The 14,387-nt window shown below is 41.7% G+C and overlaps 1 protein-coding gene across 8 annotated transcripts; it reads left to right on the top strand.

The window, feature by feature from the left end:
* Nucleotides 1–222: 222 nt before the first annotated feature.
* Nucleotides 223–13,196, top strand: LOC128606892 (uncharacterized). Of its 8 annotated transcripts, none has more exons than XM_053623427.1 (7): nucleotides 223–1,134; nucleotides 1,227–2,100; nucleotides 3,821–3,914; nucleotides 10,326–10,929; nucleotides 11,135–11,184; nucleotides 12,228–12,285; nucleotides 12,645–13,196. In XM_053623427.1, the coding sequence occupies exons 2-3, from the start codon at nucleotides 1,227–1,229 to the stop codon at nucleotides 3,874–3,876; spliced, it is 930 nt and encodes a 309-aa protein (XP_053479402.1). In that variant the 5' UTR covers nucleotides 223–1,134; the 3' UTR covers nucleotides 3,877–3,914; nucleotides 10,326–10,929; nucleotides 11,135–11,184; nucleotides 12,228–12,285; nucleotides 12,645–13,196. The 8 variants fall into 8 exon arrangements, with proteins under 8 accessions (XP_053479402.1, XP_053479401.1, XP_053479398.1 ...); XM_053623426.1 differs by adding an exon at nucleotides 4,062–4,080 and having other exon boundaries at nucleotides 224–2,100; XM_053623423.1 differs by lacking the exon at nucleotides 12,228–12,285 and having other exon boundaries at nucleotides 224–2,100; nucleotides 12,645–12,668; nucleotides 12,860–13,196.
* The last annotated feature ends 1,191 nt before the right edge of the window (nucleotides 13,197–14,387 follow it).

Here is a 14,387-nt window from a genome sequence, read left to right as displayed (position 1 = left end):
CTGCTGTTGTAGCCCATCCACCTTAGACCATCTGAACACAGGATTTTTATTTTTATTTTTTTGCATTATTCTGTGTAAACTCTGGAGACTTTTGTGTGTGGAAATCCCAGGAGATCAGTAGTTTATGAAATACTCAAACCAGTCCATCTGGTACCAACAATCATGCCATGGTTAAAATTACATCAAATTTTTTCCCATTCTGATGTTTGGTGTGAACAATATCTGAAGCTCTTGACCTATATCTGCATGATTTTATGCATTGTGCTGCTGCAACATAATTAAATGATTGGATGGCATAAATAAGCAGTTGTACCGGTGTTCCTATTAAAGTAGACGGTGAGTGTGTATATGGTGCAGTACAGACTTTACACCATTAGTCTCTTGCAGGGGCTGAGAAAAGCTCTAATCCATTAATCAAGTTGAATGCAGCTTTCCTCTTTTCTGTATGTATGTGTGTCTGTGTGCATGTTTATATTCTCAGTGTAATCTGCATAAATTTCAGTCACCCCTGCTTTCCATTTCTAATTTAAACCAAAATTCAATTAAACTCGCGTAACCCCAACAACAATAGCATCATATCTGCCTGTGCTAGAAGGAAGAGGGAGAGTGAGAGAAAAACAGGGAGAGGGAAATAGAGAAACTGAGAGTGAGGGAATTAAAATCATATTTCATTTCAGCTTCACTTATTAATCTTTGAAGACACGGAATCTCATTTTAGTTTGTGCTAAAATGCAAAACGCTAAACGCTAAAATGCTAAACGCACCGCTTCTGTATGGCTTGCAGATTTAAGGAGCTGCTTGTGAAAAACGGAAAGAGTTTATTTGTCATTCATGATCTAAAATGGGCCATGGTTGCCCGTTGCTTCAGGTTGTGAACTAGTGACCTGTTTGTTAACCTTTAATTCTGTGCAGCTCTGTGCTTATTCTGTATCCTGTCTTAATTATAAATCACTCTGGATAAAATATCAAGAAATGAATACAAATGCAAATATTAACATATTAAAGTGCTATATTTGCAAATTTACATCTTTACATATTATCAGTATTTAAAATAGGTTTCTGAAAAGATTCGAATTCGGTGTTCGATGGAGTAAGACGCGAAGTTGGAGGCTCCTGCTGATTTCGATTAAAATTGTAATTAATTAGCGCTTTTTGGTCATATAATATATTTTGACTTATTCTACTTCGTTTCCTTATTTGCACTTTTAACTTTGTGGCACGTTAAGATGTCTGGAAAGAACACGAAAACCCGTGGTGGCATTCAGACACGACCGAGACCTAGTGTGCGCGCCGTGAGCGAGTCCCCTTCTCCCCCTGAATCCGCGTCCCCAAGCAGTGACCCTGACTTCGCTGCACTCAAGCTTGAGTTGCTGGCTTCACTGAGGAAGGACATCGCCGATATTTTAAAAAAGGAGTTTCAGGCGATGTTCAGGGAAGCGCTGTCTACTATCCAGCTTGACCTGCAAGCCGTGAAAACACAGCAGGCTGGTGATAAAGTTGCTACCGAGGCTACCATATCAACACTGAAAGGTACTGTTGGGGAAATGGAGCACGCTCTCTCCGGTTGCACCGATGACATAGCTCATATGAAGACTACTATCGAGTCGCTCACTGCGACCGTGACTCAATTAGAGAATAAATGTGAGGATTTGGTGTCGAGGTCACGGCGCAATAACGTTAGGATAGTGGGAGTTCCAGAGGGCGCTGACACCTGTACAACCGCTGCTGTAGCGACCTTGTTAAAGGAGGCGTTTGGTCTGGAGAAGGAGCCGGTTCTGGACCGGTCCCACCGGACCCTTCAGCCGAAGCCCAAGCCTGGTGAACGACCACGAGCTATTGTGTGCAGATTCCACTATCACAGTGACTGTGTTGATATTTTAGGCCGTGCGAGAGAGATCCAGCGGATTAAAACGAGGGATTTGACCATCTCCGTTTTCCCTGACTACACAGCCAAGACAGCCCGGGCCCGGGCCGCGTTTAACGAGGTTCGGCGTCAACTTCGTAGTATTGAGGGAGCTCGCTATGGAATACTTCACCCAGCTCGACTTCACATTACATATAACGGTGTTCAGAAGGACTTTATTTCAGCGGAGGAAGCAGGTACTACGTTAAACTTTTGATATCGGGGTGAACTGCATCACCTATATAGTGGAGTTTTTTTTTTTCATTTTTATTCTTTTTTTGCACTCGGCCTTCCAGCTCTACAGAATTCGGATTCTTATTGAAGATATTGTCGGTGCATTACTTCGTCTAGATTTTGTGGACTCACTCCTCTTAAATTTACTTCTGTATTAATGTGCTTCTCTGTTTTGATGCTCTGACTGGGTTAGAGTTTATTTCATTTTATTAGTGTTGTTTCCTCATCTTTACATGCTACACTGTGTTATATTATTTGTTACAAGTCTTTAAAAGGTAAGGACATTATATTTGTTAAAGTGCGCAGACTATTTATCAGATTGGAAGTCAGTAGGGGGCTTTTCTCTTACTGGAATTTTTTTTTTGTTTAGGTAATTTAGTTGGTTAGTTCGGCTTACTCTTTGAGTTGTTTTCACATTGTGGACAACTCTTGGTGGGAAACACTGCCGTCTCCCTTTGTTTTATGGAGACTTTGGGTGTGTTGGGGGGGTCCCACTCCGGCTGGGACAGGCACGCCTTTAAGATTTATTTGTTGGAACGTCAGAGGTAATCCTGTCCAGAGATCTAAGGTTTTTCACATATTTGAAACGTCTTCCACGCTAACTTTAATTTGAAAGTAGGAGGGGTCGCTATTTTAATTGACCAAAGGTTACAGTTTTCGTCCACTAACGTTATCGCTGATGCGAACAGTAGATATATTATAGTTGCTGGTACTCTAATGCAAAGACAGGTATTGTATACGCTCCTAACTTAGATGAATTTTTTATTTATTTTTTTATTTTTATTTTTTTTTATAAATGGCATCCCTTTATTGTATACTTTATGGAGTTACAGACACTTCCCACTTAAATTTTTGTGCCTGTTCTTGGGTTTTATAATATTTATATAACCAGCGACAGTTATTGAGTAGTTATTGAGTGGGGGGGGTTGGTACTTTTAATTTTGTTTTCCTTTGTTTTTTTTTGTTTGTTTGTTTGTTTGTTTTTTCTTCTTCTCAATGCAATATTTGGGAAAGGGAAGGGAGGAGAGAAGAGAAAAGGTAAATGAATCACATGTAAATGAATCACATGTAAATGAATCATATGAAAATGAATAAATAAATTAAAACGTAAAATAGGTTTCTAATAACAGTTGTCAAAATATTCCAATAGTGACGAACATTAAAAATAGTGGAAATAAGATATGACAATGTACCCTTGTCAATAACTTACATTGGTTATGATTTGATGGCCTATAGGTCATTTTAAAGATACCTATTTGGCCTACAAAACAGGTCACAATGCTCTTTTGTTAGTAGGACAGCCTATAACACTTCAACTATGCCAACTGAAATAAGAATATAAGTAAATTATGCTTCTAGCAAATTTTTATTCAGATTGTTTTTCAGAAACCAGATTATCTGCCAGTACAGTATGTGTTGCCAGGCAAACAAAATCAGTCAAGCAATGAGCCATGAACGTAGCACATGTAGCATGAGAGTGAGATATGTTGTTTATAATAGAAATATTGCATATCATATAATGAACATAAACTATAGCACATTATTATTTGCTTTGCAATAAAGTCTATCTCTAACTCGTACACTGAAATTAATTAATTATTATTTCATGTTTTTTCACTTGTAACAAGATACTAAGTCATTACATGATATCGTCTTATATTATATTACATTATATTATAATAGAATTGCTGTTCCCCTCTCATACTGGAGTAATCAAGAAGTGTGAATCAAGTGCATGAAACCAGGACATGTAAAGCCAGTTATTGCATCTTCTGAGGTGAATACTGACTAAATCTGTATTTTTGATCTGTCACATACACACACACACACACACACACACACACACACATATATATATATATATATATATATGATTGGACAGTATGTCTCGAAATCAACAACAGCTATTATACATTTCACCCAGGCAGTTGTCTCAAACTCAGGTCTGTATGCATCCTTGGAAGACTTGGAAAGTTGAAAAATGTTTTTCATAATAACTTAGCATATATGAACTGCTAATCTTTACTTAAAAAGTTATACATCTCATTATTAGATTATGCAGATAGAAGCAAGGCCAAGATAAAATGAGAAATCATAATACTTTGAGAAAGAAGCTGTATTTATTTTCATGTATTTATATTCATATAATGTATGATAACTGTAAAACTGTTTTCTACAGTCTCAACATATTTGTGATCTTTTTGTTTTATTTTATGAAAACTACTCACTTATACGTATGTATGCAATTATGGTGCTATATTTGTGCAAAAAACCTGATCAGATATTTTCAGAGCACAAGGTAAATTGTTGAAAGAGCATAAACTTAAGTTTGCTGAATTATCTTTTAACAAATCAAAATCAGTTTTGTACTCAATAAAACGTCTGGGTTACACATGTAACCCTGTTCCCTGAGAAGGGAACGAGATGCTGCGTTTAGCATGACAGTATGGGAGTGCCCTTGCGCGCGTGACCGGTATCTGAAGCTTGTGTAAAATCATGCCTCTACTTATAGGCCTGCCATGATCAGGTGACGTGGCAGTTAAGCGCGTCGCATGATATATATATATGGCACCTGTGAACCACGCCGCCAGCCTCTATTATCTGAAGTGAAAGATGCAATTCACAGGCCTGCCCTGGTATGACAAAGCTACGCAACGTCTCGTTCACTTCTCAGGGAACAGGGTTATATGCGTAACCCAGACGTTCCCTTTCAAAGGGAACTTCAACGTTGCGTTTAGCGTAACCGTAAGGGAACGAGAATACCCACTCCATCATACCAAAGGTATGGCCTGTTCAAAAAGACCCAAGCCCGAGGGTCACTGCAAGACACTCGAGCTCGGGGTGGAATGAATATCCAGGCTGTAATAACGAATGAATGTGTGTGGCGTAAACCATCCCACTGCAGCACACACATCCTGTAAGGATACCCCTTTGGACAAAGCCTTCGAGGAGGCGACCGCCCTAGTGGAATGAGCCCTTATGCCCAGAGGCGTAGCGAGACCGCACACCTCGTAAGCAATAGAGATTGCTTCCACTATCCAATTAGAGATGCACTGCTTTGACAGAGCATCAGCTCTACTGTTGCCGCCAAAGCAGACCAGCAGCTGCTCCGACATACGCCTCTGGCTGGAGCAGTGGACGTAAGTACAGAGAGCCCTTACTGGACACAGCAGGTGCATTCTCTCTTGTTCCGGTGTGAGGAAAAGAGGAGGGCAGAAAGCCTGCAACACCACAGGCTGGGCAGCAGATGTAGGCACCTTAGGAGTATAATCTGGCCTAGGATACAGGAAGGCCTTGGCTAATCCAGGGGCAAAGTCAAGGCAGGAAGGGGCAACAGAGAGAGCTTGTAGCTCTCCCACTCGCTTGAGAGATGACAGGGCCAGCAGAAGAGCTACCTTTAGAGTCAGAAGCTTCTCAGAGCCTGACTCTAAGGGCTCAAATGGGGCTACTGACAGACCTTCCAAGACCACAGAAAGGTCCCAGGAAGGTATGCGCAGCCTGCAGATGGGCCTCAGCCACCTGACACCACGCATGAACCTCAAAGTTAGAGAATGTTGCCCCACAGAGGCCCCATCAACAGGGGCGTGGTTGGCCAAAATGGCGGCCACGTAAACCCTGATTCTAGAAGGAGCCAACCCCGCTGAGAAACGTTCTTGTAAGAACTCCAGGACTGTAGCTATTGTGCAGTTCACTGGGTCTAGCTGACGTTCCTCACACCACAAGACAAAAAGCCGCCACTTGAGCACATACAATTTCCTTGTGGATGGTGCTCTAACATTTAACATGAGACCAGAATCTATGAGCTGGTGCCCCTCAGGGGCCAGACCCACAGTTTCCATAGTTCTGGCCGAGGGTGATAAATCAGCCCTCCATCTTGAGACAGTAGATCCCTGCGGATGGGGATCTCCCAAGGAGTACCGTCGAGCAGGGAAATTATCTCCAAGAACCATATTCGAGCTGGCCAATAAGGTGCTACTACCAGCAGACGTAGATGGTCTTGGTGAACTCTCGCTAGAACTCGTGGGAGCAGAGCGATCGGGGGAAAAGCATATAGACGTGACCTAGGCCACGTGTGCACCATGGCGTCCAGCCCCAATGATGCGGGAGGAGTGAGGGCGAACCACAACAGGCAGTGTGTTGTCTCCTCAGAGGCAAACACATCCACTTCCGCTTGTCCGAACCTCCGCCATATGGACTCCACCACTTGTGGATGGAGCCTCCAACCCCCGGGCTTCATCCCCTGCCTCGACAGGATGTCTGCCCCCACATTCCGGTTGCCCGGAATGTACATTGCACTCACTGACATGAACTTTCCCTCTGCCCAGAGAAGGATTAGTTGCGCCTGCCTGAACAGGGAGCGTGAACGTAACCCTCCCTGGTGGTTGATATATGAGACCACTGCTGTGTTATCTGACACAACTAATACATGGTGACCTCTCAACTGAGGAAGAAAGAATTTCAGTGCTAGGAATACGGCCTGCATCTCTAGGCGATTTATATGCCACTCCAGATGAGGACCGCTTCAAAGACCGTGAGCTGGACAGGCATCTAAGACTGCACCCCAGCCTGTGAGGGAGGCGTCTGTCATTACCGTCTTGCGATAAGGAGATGCCCCTAGAGTGTGACCCAAGGCTAGAAACTGCGGACACCTCCAAATACTCAGAGCACGTAGGCATCGCCGCGTGACACTGATTACTCTCAGAGGTTTCATCCTCGGATGAAACCCCCAACTTTTCACCCTCCACTGACACAGTCTCCTGTGCAATAGGCCCAAGGGTATGACGTTGGCTACTGCTGCCATAAGGCCCAACAGTCTCTCGTAGAGACTGGAGGGGATGCCCAGACCCAGCTTTATCTTGCTCAAAGTTGATAGGATCAATCCTACGCGTGTTGAGGATAGAAATGCCCTAATCGTAATAGGTTGAGATTCAACCTGAGCCCCAAGCTCCTCATGTGGGCGAGAACAACATCTCTATGTTGAAGTGCCAGTTCCCTGGATCGTGCAAGAATTAACCAGTCATCCAGGTAGTTTAGTACACGGATGCCCTGGAGCCACAAGGGAGCCAGAGCAGCATCCATGCACTTTGTGAAGGTGTGAGGGCATAAAGCTAGCCCAAAGGGAAGAACCCGAAATTGGTATGCGTTGTCTCCAAACGCAAACTTCAGGAACTTCCTGTGACTGGGCAATATTCCTATGTGGAAATATGCATCTTTCAGATCTATCGTCACAAACCAGTCCTCGAACTGATCTGTGGCACGATAAGTTTGAGCATCAGCATCTTGAACCTGTATGTCCGAAGAGTATGGTTCAGATGACGCAGATCTAAAATTGGCCGCATACTCCCATCTTTTTTGCGGACCAGGAAATGATGGCTATAAAAACCTCCCTCCCTTAGTGAACGGGGTACATGTTCTATGGCCCCTTTGTCCAAAAGGGAACTTACTTCCTGCACTAACATTGGGCTCTGCTCTGTGCTGACAACTGTGGTGAGCACACCTCTGAACCGGGGGGGGTTCGAGCTCTGAACTGGACCCGGTAAGCCTTTTCTATGGTAGACAGAACCCATGGAGACACATTTGGCAGTAGTTTCCACGCTGCCAGATGGTTTTTCACTGATGTTAGCTTTTCCATATTCTGCTGGAGGGAAAGCATCAGATTTCCGTTGCCCTGTGACAGCTCGCTGACCAGACAAGGCTGAAAACGTGGGATGGCCTTGGCTAGGGCAGGCCCTACAATAGCACTGGTGGCTATCTGCCCTAACAACCTCATGTCCCCTGATACATCCCTCCGTGGCCCATCAGGACTGTTCCTTCTTTGCCTGCTTTGCTTTTATGACCATTCTTAGATCAGGCCTGTTAGCAGGCTGCGGCTGTGGCCACCCGGTCCCCCTGGCTCTCCACGGGGGGAGGCAGGCCGCCACACTCGCCTTCTTTGCCCTCCCTCACACTAGCACTGGCCCGGGCTCCACTCATGGATGACTGGGCGAACACGACACGACAGGGAAGGAACTGGCTGAACGCCACCGTTTGCTGTTTTGCCTCACGAAACCTGTCAGCGATGGCATTAACTGTGCTGCCAAACAGGCCGGAAGGTTTAACAGGGGCATCCAGCAAGGAGACCTTATCTTTGTCCCCCATCCCTGAGAGGTTGAGCCATAGGTGCCTCTCTGACACAACCAAGCTACCCATTGAACGGCCAATATGACAGGCCGTTTGTTTGGTCGCCCGGAGAGATAAATCTATGGCACGGCGCGGCTCTGCCACTGCCTCGGGCCCAATTCCCTCCCCAGTATTGAGCTCACTTGGCAGGTCTGCTTGGTAGGCCTGCAACACTGCCATTGTATGCAGTGACCCACAAGCAAGACCCGCTGCCGCATAGGCTTTGCCCACCAACACCGAGGTGGCCTTACATGGCTTGGAAGGTAAAGTTTCTCTCTAAATTACCTGCCGTTGATGGAGAAGGTGGCTTGCAAGCGCCTCCTCCACCTTCGGCATCGCTAAATGGCCATGCTGCTCACTCCCCATGATGGCTGAGTAATCAGACGTCGCGGGGTTATAAACACGGCTAGTGTATGGTTTTCTCCAGAAGCGTGATATCTTATCATGCACTTCTGGAAAAAAGGGGAGTTTTCTGTGGTGTGAGGCAGATTTATATTTATTTTCACTGGAGAGGAAGTGCTCATCCAGCCACTTCCTCTTCCCCGGGCCAGTCTATCTTCAACTTTTCTACTACCCTAGTAATCACCTCAAGCAGCTCTTTATATGCTTGAGAGCTGCTCTTGGTTTTCAGTGCAATGGCACCCTCTACCGACTCCTCAGAGTCAGCGAGGGTGTTTTGGCTTTCCATATGGGAAGGAGGAGTCACAACGCAAGCTCCAAAGTCAGAGCCAGACCTGGAAGACAGAGCAAGAGATAGAGCAGCACTCGTCTCCGGCTCCTCTTCCAAATCCATACGAGATCCCCAGGACCTGAGCCGGCTGGCTGCCTCGGCAGCGGCCAGCCCAGATCCGCGAGGCTCTGAAACCCAAGTCCCTTCGGACAAGAAGTGAGCGAAATGCGAGCGGAGCTGCCTAATCATGAAATCTTTACAATGCTGACAGACAGACCCCTCGAGGGCTGCCATCACATGCTCCACGCCCAAACACTTCACACTGAAAGCATGTCCGTCTCCTCCCGTGATGAAACGGGAGCAAGGCGTTAACACACTTTCTGAATTCTTTCTCTCTCATTCTTTCTCTTTTCTGTTCTTTTTAAAAAGGGATATTTTTTAAGAAAATATAGAGTAGAGATGAAGTGTCTTTTTGTCACACAAACAACAGACATGCAGTCTCGCTGAAGATAATAAGGCTAGCAGCATGGTTCATAGGTGCTAAATATATATATGATATATATATATATATATATATATATATATATATATATATATATATATATATATATAAATAATCAAGCGACACACTTAATTGCCACGTCACCTGATCATGGCAGGCCTATAAGTAGAGGCATGATTTTACACAAGCTTCAGATACCGGTCACGCATGCAAGAGCGCTCCCATACTGTTATGCTAAACGCAACGTCGAAGTTCCCTTTGAAAGGGAACTATTTTTGCAGTCCTCATCTGCCTCTTTGATTCCATAGTTACTTCTGCAACACACATACTGTAGACTTATACTTGCTTTCTCCACATGTTTGCACTTAATGGCCTCTTATCCTAAATATAACACCATATGTAGCAAATAACTTCATAAAGAAGTATGTGCAGTTGATATAAAAAGTCTACACACCCCTGCGTTTTGTGATGTAAAAAAAAAATTGAAGTAACATAAATCAAATGATCAAGAGACCTATGGCAACATTAAAGGAGATGCATAAATATCTGGAAAGTACTGGTCACTAGCTGCTTGTGACTACAATCTCTTGTGTTCTTCACATGATTGGGCTATGGCGTAGGGTGGCCAAACCTTTGTCATGCAGAAAAAAAACATCCAAGCCCACATAAAACACCCCAAACCATGTGGCAAAATAAGTTATGGTCTGATAAGACCAAAGTAGAAATGTTATAGTATAATTCTAAAAGATATGTTTGATGTAAAACCAAGACAGCTTTTCACTCTGTGGCAGCGGGGTTTGTGGACCGGCAGTGTCTTATTGCTGCCAGTCTACTTTTTTGTGTTTTTGTGCTTTCAGACTGCCATGGTGAGAAATGAGAGAGAGAGTGGCATAGCTGGTGGAGCCTGCTCTAAACACATATACACACATGTCAAGGTGCACTGAAAAGCATGGTGCAAATAAACGTTTGCCCAGAGCTGTGTTAAAATTCAGCCTGTCTCCCAAGCATTCCTTCGTACCCATACACACCAGGGTTCTACACACCCAAAGAACACCATATCCACAATGAAGCATGGTGGTGGCAGCTTCATGCTATGGCGCTGCTTTTCTTCAGCTGGGACTGGGATTCTAGTCAAGATAGATGGAATCATGCATAACTCCAAATAAGAAATCTATTTTGGCCCAAAACCTGCAGGCCTCTGTTTGACAGCTGAAGATGTACAAAAATTTCACCTTCTAGCATGATAAAATCCCAAAGCACAAATCCAATTAAACAAAGGAATGGCTAGAAAATAAGAAGATCAACATTCTTTAAAGGCCCAGTCAGAGCCTGGATCCAAATCCTTAAAAAGAATCTGTGGAATGGCATGAAGAGGGCTGTGCATAGGCGATACTATCACAATTTGCTAGATCTGGAGCATTCTTGCAAAGAACAATGGAATAAAATTGCCAAATCAAGTTGGTAGGTTCTTACCCAAAAAGATAATTTCTAATATAAAGGGTGAATTTAAAAAGAAAAAAAATCAATGAAATGCTGTTGAATGTGATGTATAAGAATTAACATAAAATTATTTTTTTGCATAAGTATTTTGTGAGCCTGTTAAAGAGTTATAGTAATAAATTTTTGACAACTATTTTCATTTCTTCCTGTACTAATCTCTTAACAGTGTTTTAGCTTGATGCTTCTCAGACCCTGAACTATTGTACTAACATGAAGGTATGTTTTTGATGGAGACTTAAAAGCATTTCTGTAATTCACTCAGTGGATGGGAGTCTGTTTAATGGCACAATTGTAAATCTATTTAGATAGCTAGCTGGAGTTAATGGGCTAGCTTGGTTATAAATAGACACAAGCCTACAGTGCAGCATGCAAGCCAACACTGTTGCACATTATGAAATTACAGCAGAGCAACTGAGAGGTTTTACTCTTTCACCTTGTGCTCAGTAATTGTGGCAGTCACATTATTATTCTCACTTTGGTAATATTTATTAGTTGTTAATCGATAAGTATCTTTGAACACCTGGTCATGAACAACTGGGGTCATCCCAAACTGCATAGTACTATATAGTACTACATAGTGCTAAATAGTTTGTCAATACTATTTAGGCATACTACTTTGTGTGTATTATGAAGTTTGGGACACTTTCCCTCTAATAGCATGTTTAGCTTTATTCTACCAGTGAGAGCCAAATTCCAAAATCTTAGATCCAGCAGCTTTAACCAAATCCACAGAAATCCCCACTATTGGTGAGAGAATCCTAGTGAAGGTTTCTATCAGAAAGGCAAAAAAAATGTTTTAGCTAAGCCTAAAACACATCATAAATATCAGATAGCAGCAGGAGAGGCAATTCTGCTTGTTTAACCATATGCCATAATTTAAAAATGTATTAAATTAATTTATTAAAGAACAGAACAGAACAAGCTCAAGGGCACACATACTAAAATAACAAAACAGTCTTTCTAATCACTTTAATTTTGTATTTAGTGTGGAGCAGCATGCAACACATTCTACTCAACAAAGTAGAATATCAAATAAGTAGTGTAGTATTGAAGTTATTTATTTATTTATGTTCCTTGATGAGTATGGTACTGTTATTTGAGGCTCAGCAGGCATCTCAGGGCATCAGATTTTATTAACGATAATCACTTTCAACTCACCCATTAACATCCATTGATGAGATTAATTAGGCTGTTTGAGGAAAAGTGTAGACAATCTTTAAACAAAACCACCATTTCTTCCTTTCCTTCTGCATCATCAGAACACAAAACCAAAGGGGAGCCAAATTCAGGATGTACACACCAGGTTTCTTTATTAAAGTACAGAATATTAAAATATTTTGCATATTATTAATTAAATGTTAGTTCATGCCCAAGCAGATGCATGTTTCTGCTAGATGTTTAAAATAACACCCAAATACAAGTTTGTTTCTCCAGGGTTTTGTTTTTTTATCCCAGGAATGAAAACAAGTCTGTTATTATATTATGTTATAAGATTTAAAATATTTTTGGAGTTTAAAAATCATGGCAGGAGTAGATTCAGGAACACATTTTTCTTCATGCAGCATTAGACAAGATTATTGCCATCAGATAATTTAATGTGACATAAAATTGGTTTTCTGCTTTTAATCAGCCTTTCTCTAACTAATCAACCTTTGTATCTAAAATAACTCCTCCAGCTTCCATGGCAACAGGATTCGCAGGTTTGATACCAATCCGTTCAGCACACATGTAAATTCACATATCCTCTTCATGTACTTAGCTTTCTCCTCTCATTACATTCATTTTAAAACATCCCCTGATAAAAGAAATAAACATGGCACTTAGGCAGATTATCACAGCTTATGACGGAACACACAATGGTCTTAATTTTATGTTATTCATTTCAGTATAGTTGTCAACAACGTGTGAACAGTTGTGTTTTTCCATCAACTACTGTTCTGTTGAATACCCTGAAGAGTAGTGACAAGATGACACCAAGGAACGCCAACATAACACCCAGCCGTGGAGAGACTGGAACACATACTCATTACCAATGACAGCTGGTCGTGATATGAAATCGGAGGTCTAAAATCTAATTATATAATATAGCTTGAGAACAAAATTATTATCAAAAGTGTTTCAAGTCAATAATGCCCTACTGGGTTCATGCTGTGGTTCATCTGAATACCAACTATGCTAAACAGTAAATTTGTAACCCTTATATTCAACCTTTTAGTTCTGTCTTTGTTCTTTTGTGTCATTTGTATTCTCATTGGACAATGTGTGCTTAAATCTCTTCTAAAGACATTTTGCAGAAAAATTATCCACCTTGTTCATGTTCATTACATCTGTGTCTGTGTTTCTCAGTCATTGATGATTACTTGTTAAGGATGTGTCAGCATCATGGGTTGAAAGATATTAGTCCAAATTTACATCTAAGGGGCATGTCACTCCCTGTAATCACTTGACACAACTGTCACTGATAGGCTACATGAATTTACAGTTTTGGCTAGAAAGAAATCAGTACCAGACTCGCGATTTGTACTGTAAAAAATTTGTTAACAGCAAATAATCTGATGCAGTTGCCAAAAAAAAAAAAACAACTTATATTTATGTATTATTAAATGTGAAAGACATGGGGCTTATCCCTGGTAGGCCATTTATAATCAGCCACCCATGCTCATTACGCTATAATTTATTTCATCATAATATGAGGAACAGGGTGATAGGGCATGCTGTCACATGTGTGGTGTGATACGCTTGATGCTAACACTGGAGCTGAATATTTTGCTACAACTACACATTATAGCATAATAGTGTTTTATTCCTTTTATACTACAGCATTTATAAATAATACACTTAATGCTAACCCCAAGATGAATTTTTTTGCTACAACCACACATTATAGCATAATAGTGTTTTATTTATTTTATACTACAGTGTTTACAGTTACATTTAATCTTGTGCAATGTCCACAAAGGTTTGTTCCTGTTATCACGTACATTATAGATAAACAGTCATTTTATATAGAGAATTTTTTCTTTCTATAATTTAATAAGACAGTAATATTCAGTTGTCCATGTAACTGAGAAACAGCAAAGACTTCCATACTGAAAACTTTCCAGACTTGGGAAAATGAATATCTTTACTTCTAATTGTCATTTTGAAAGGAGTCTCCAGTGACAAACATCTCCTCATGGAATGCTTCAGCAGATCAAGAATTACACACTTTTTCAATCCACTATTACTGTTGCTGTTACTATAGAAATGATAACATATTAGAATAGAGCAGACTTATTTAAATCTGTGATTTGCCTTGAGTGATAACTTACCAAGAAGCCAACCATCCTGCACAGCCCCAGTTTCAAGTCTTTCAAGTCTCATTTTCTAAACTGCTGTGTCTCAGAAGGAAGGGATTATGTGTTAAACTAGGCCACTGA

The sequence above is a fragment of the Ictalurus furcatus genome, chromosome 4 (genome assembly GCF_023375685.1).
Source record: "Ictalurus furcatus strain D&B chromosome 4, Billie_1.0, whole genome shotgun sequence".
In the NCBI taxonomy this organism is placed as follows: Eukaryota; Metazoa; Chordata; class Actinopteri; order Siluriformes; family Ictaluridae; genus Ictalurus; species Ictalurus furcatus.
Note: the sequence above shows the minus strand (reverse complement) of the source record. Positions and strands in the feature narration are given on the sequence as shown.

Excerpts from the sequence above, each read along its gene's own strand:
- LOC128606892 (XM_053623427.1), top strand. The coding sequence starts at position 1,227 with ATGTCTGGAAAGAACACGAAAACCCGTGGTGGCATTCAGACACGACCG. Across the intron at positions 2,101-3,820 it reads TATTTCAGCGGAGGAAGCAG|AATTGCTGTTCCCCTCTCAT; the intron begins GTACTACGTTAA and ends ATATTATAATAG.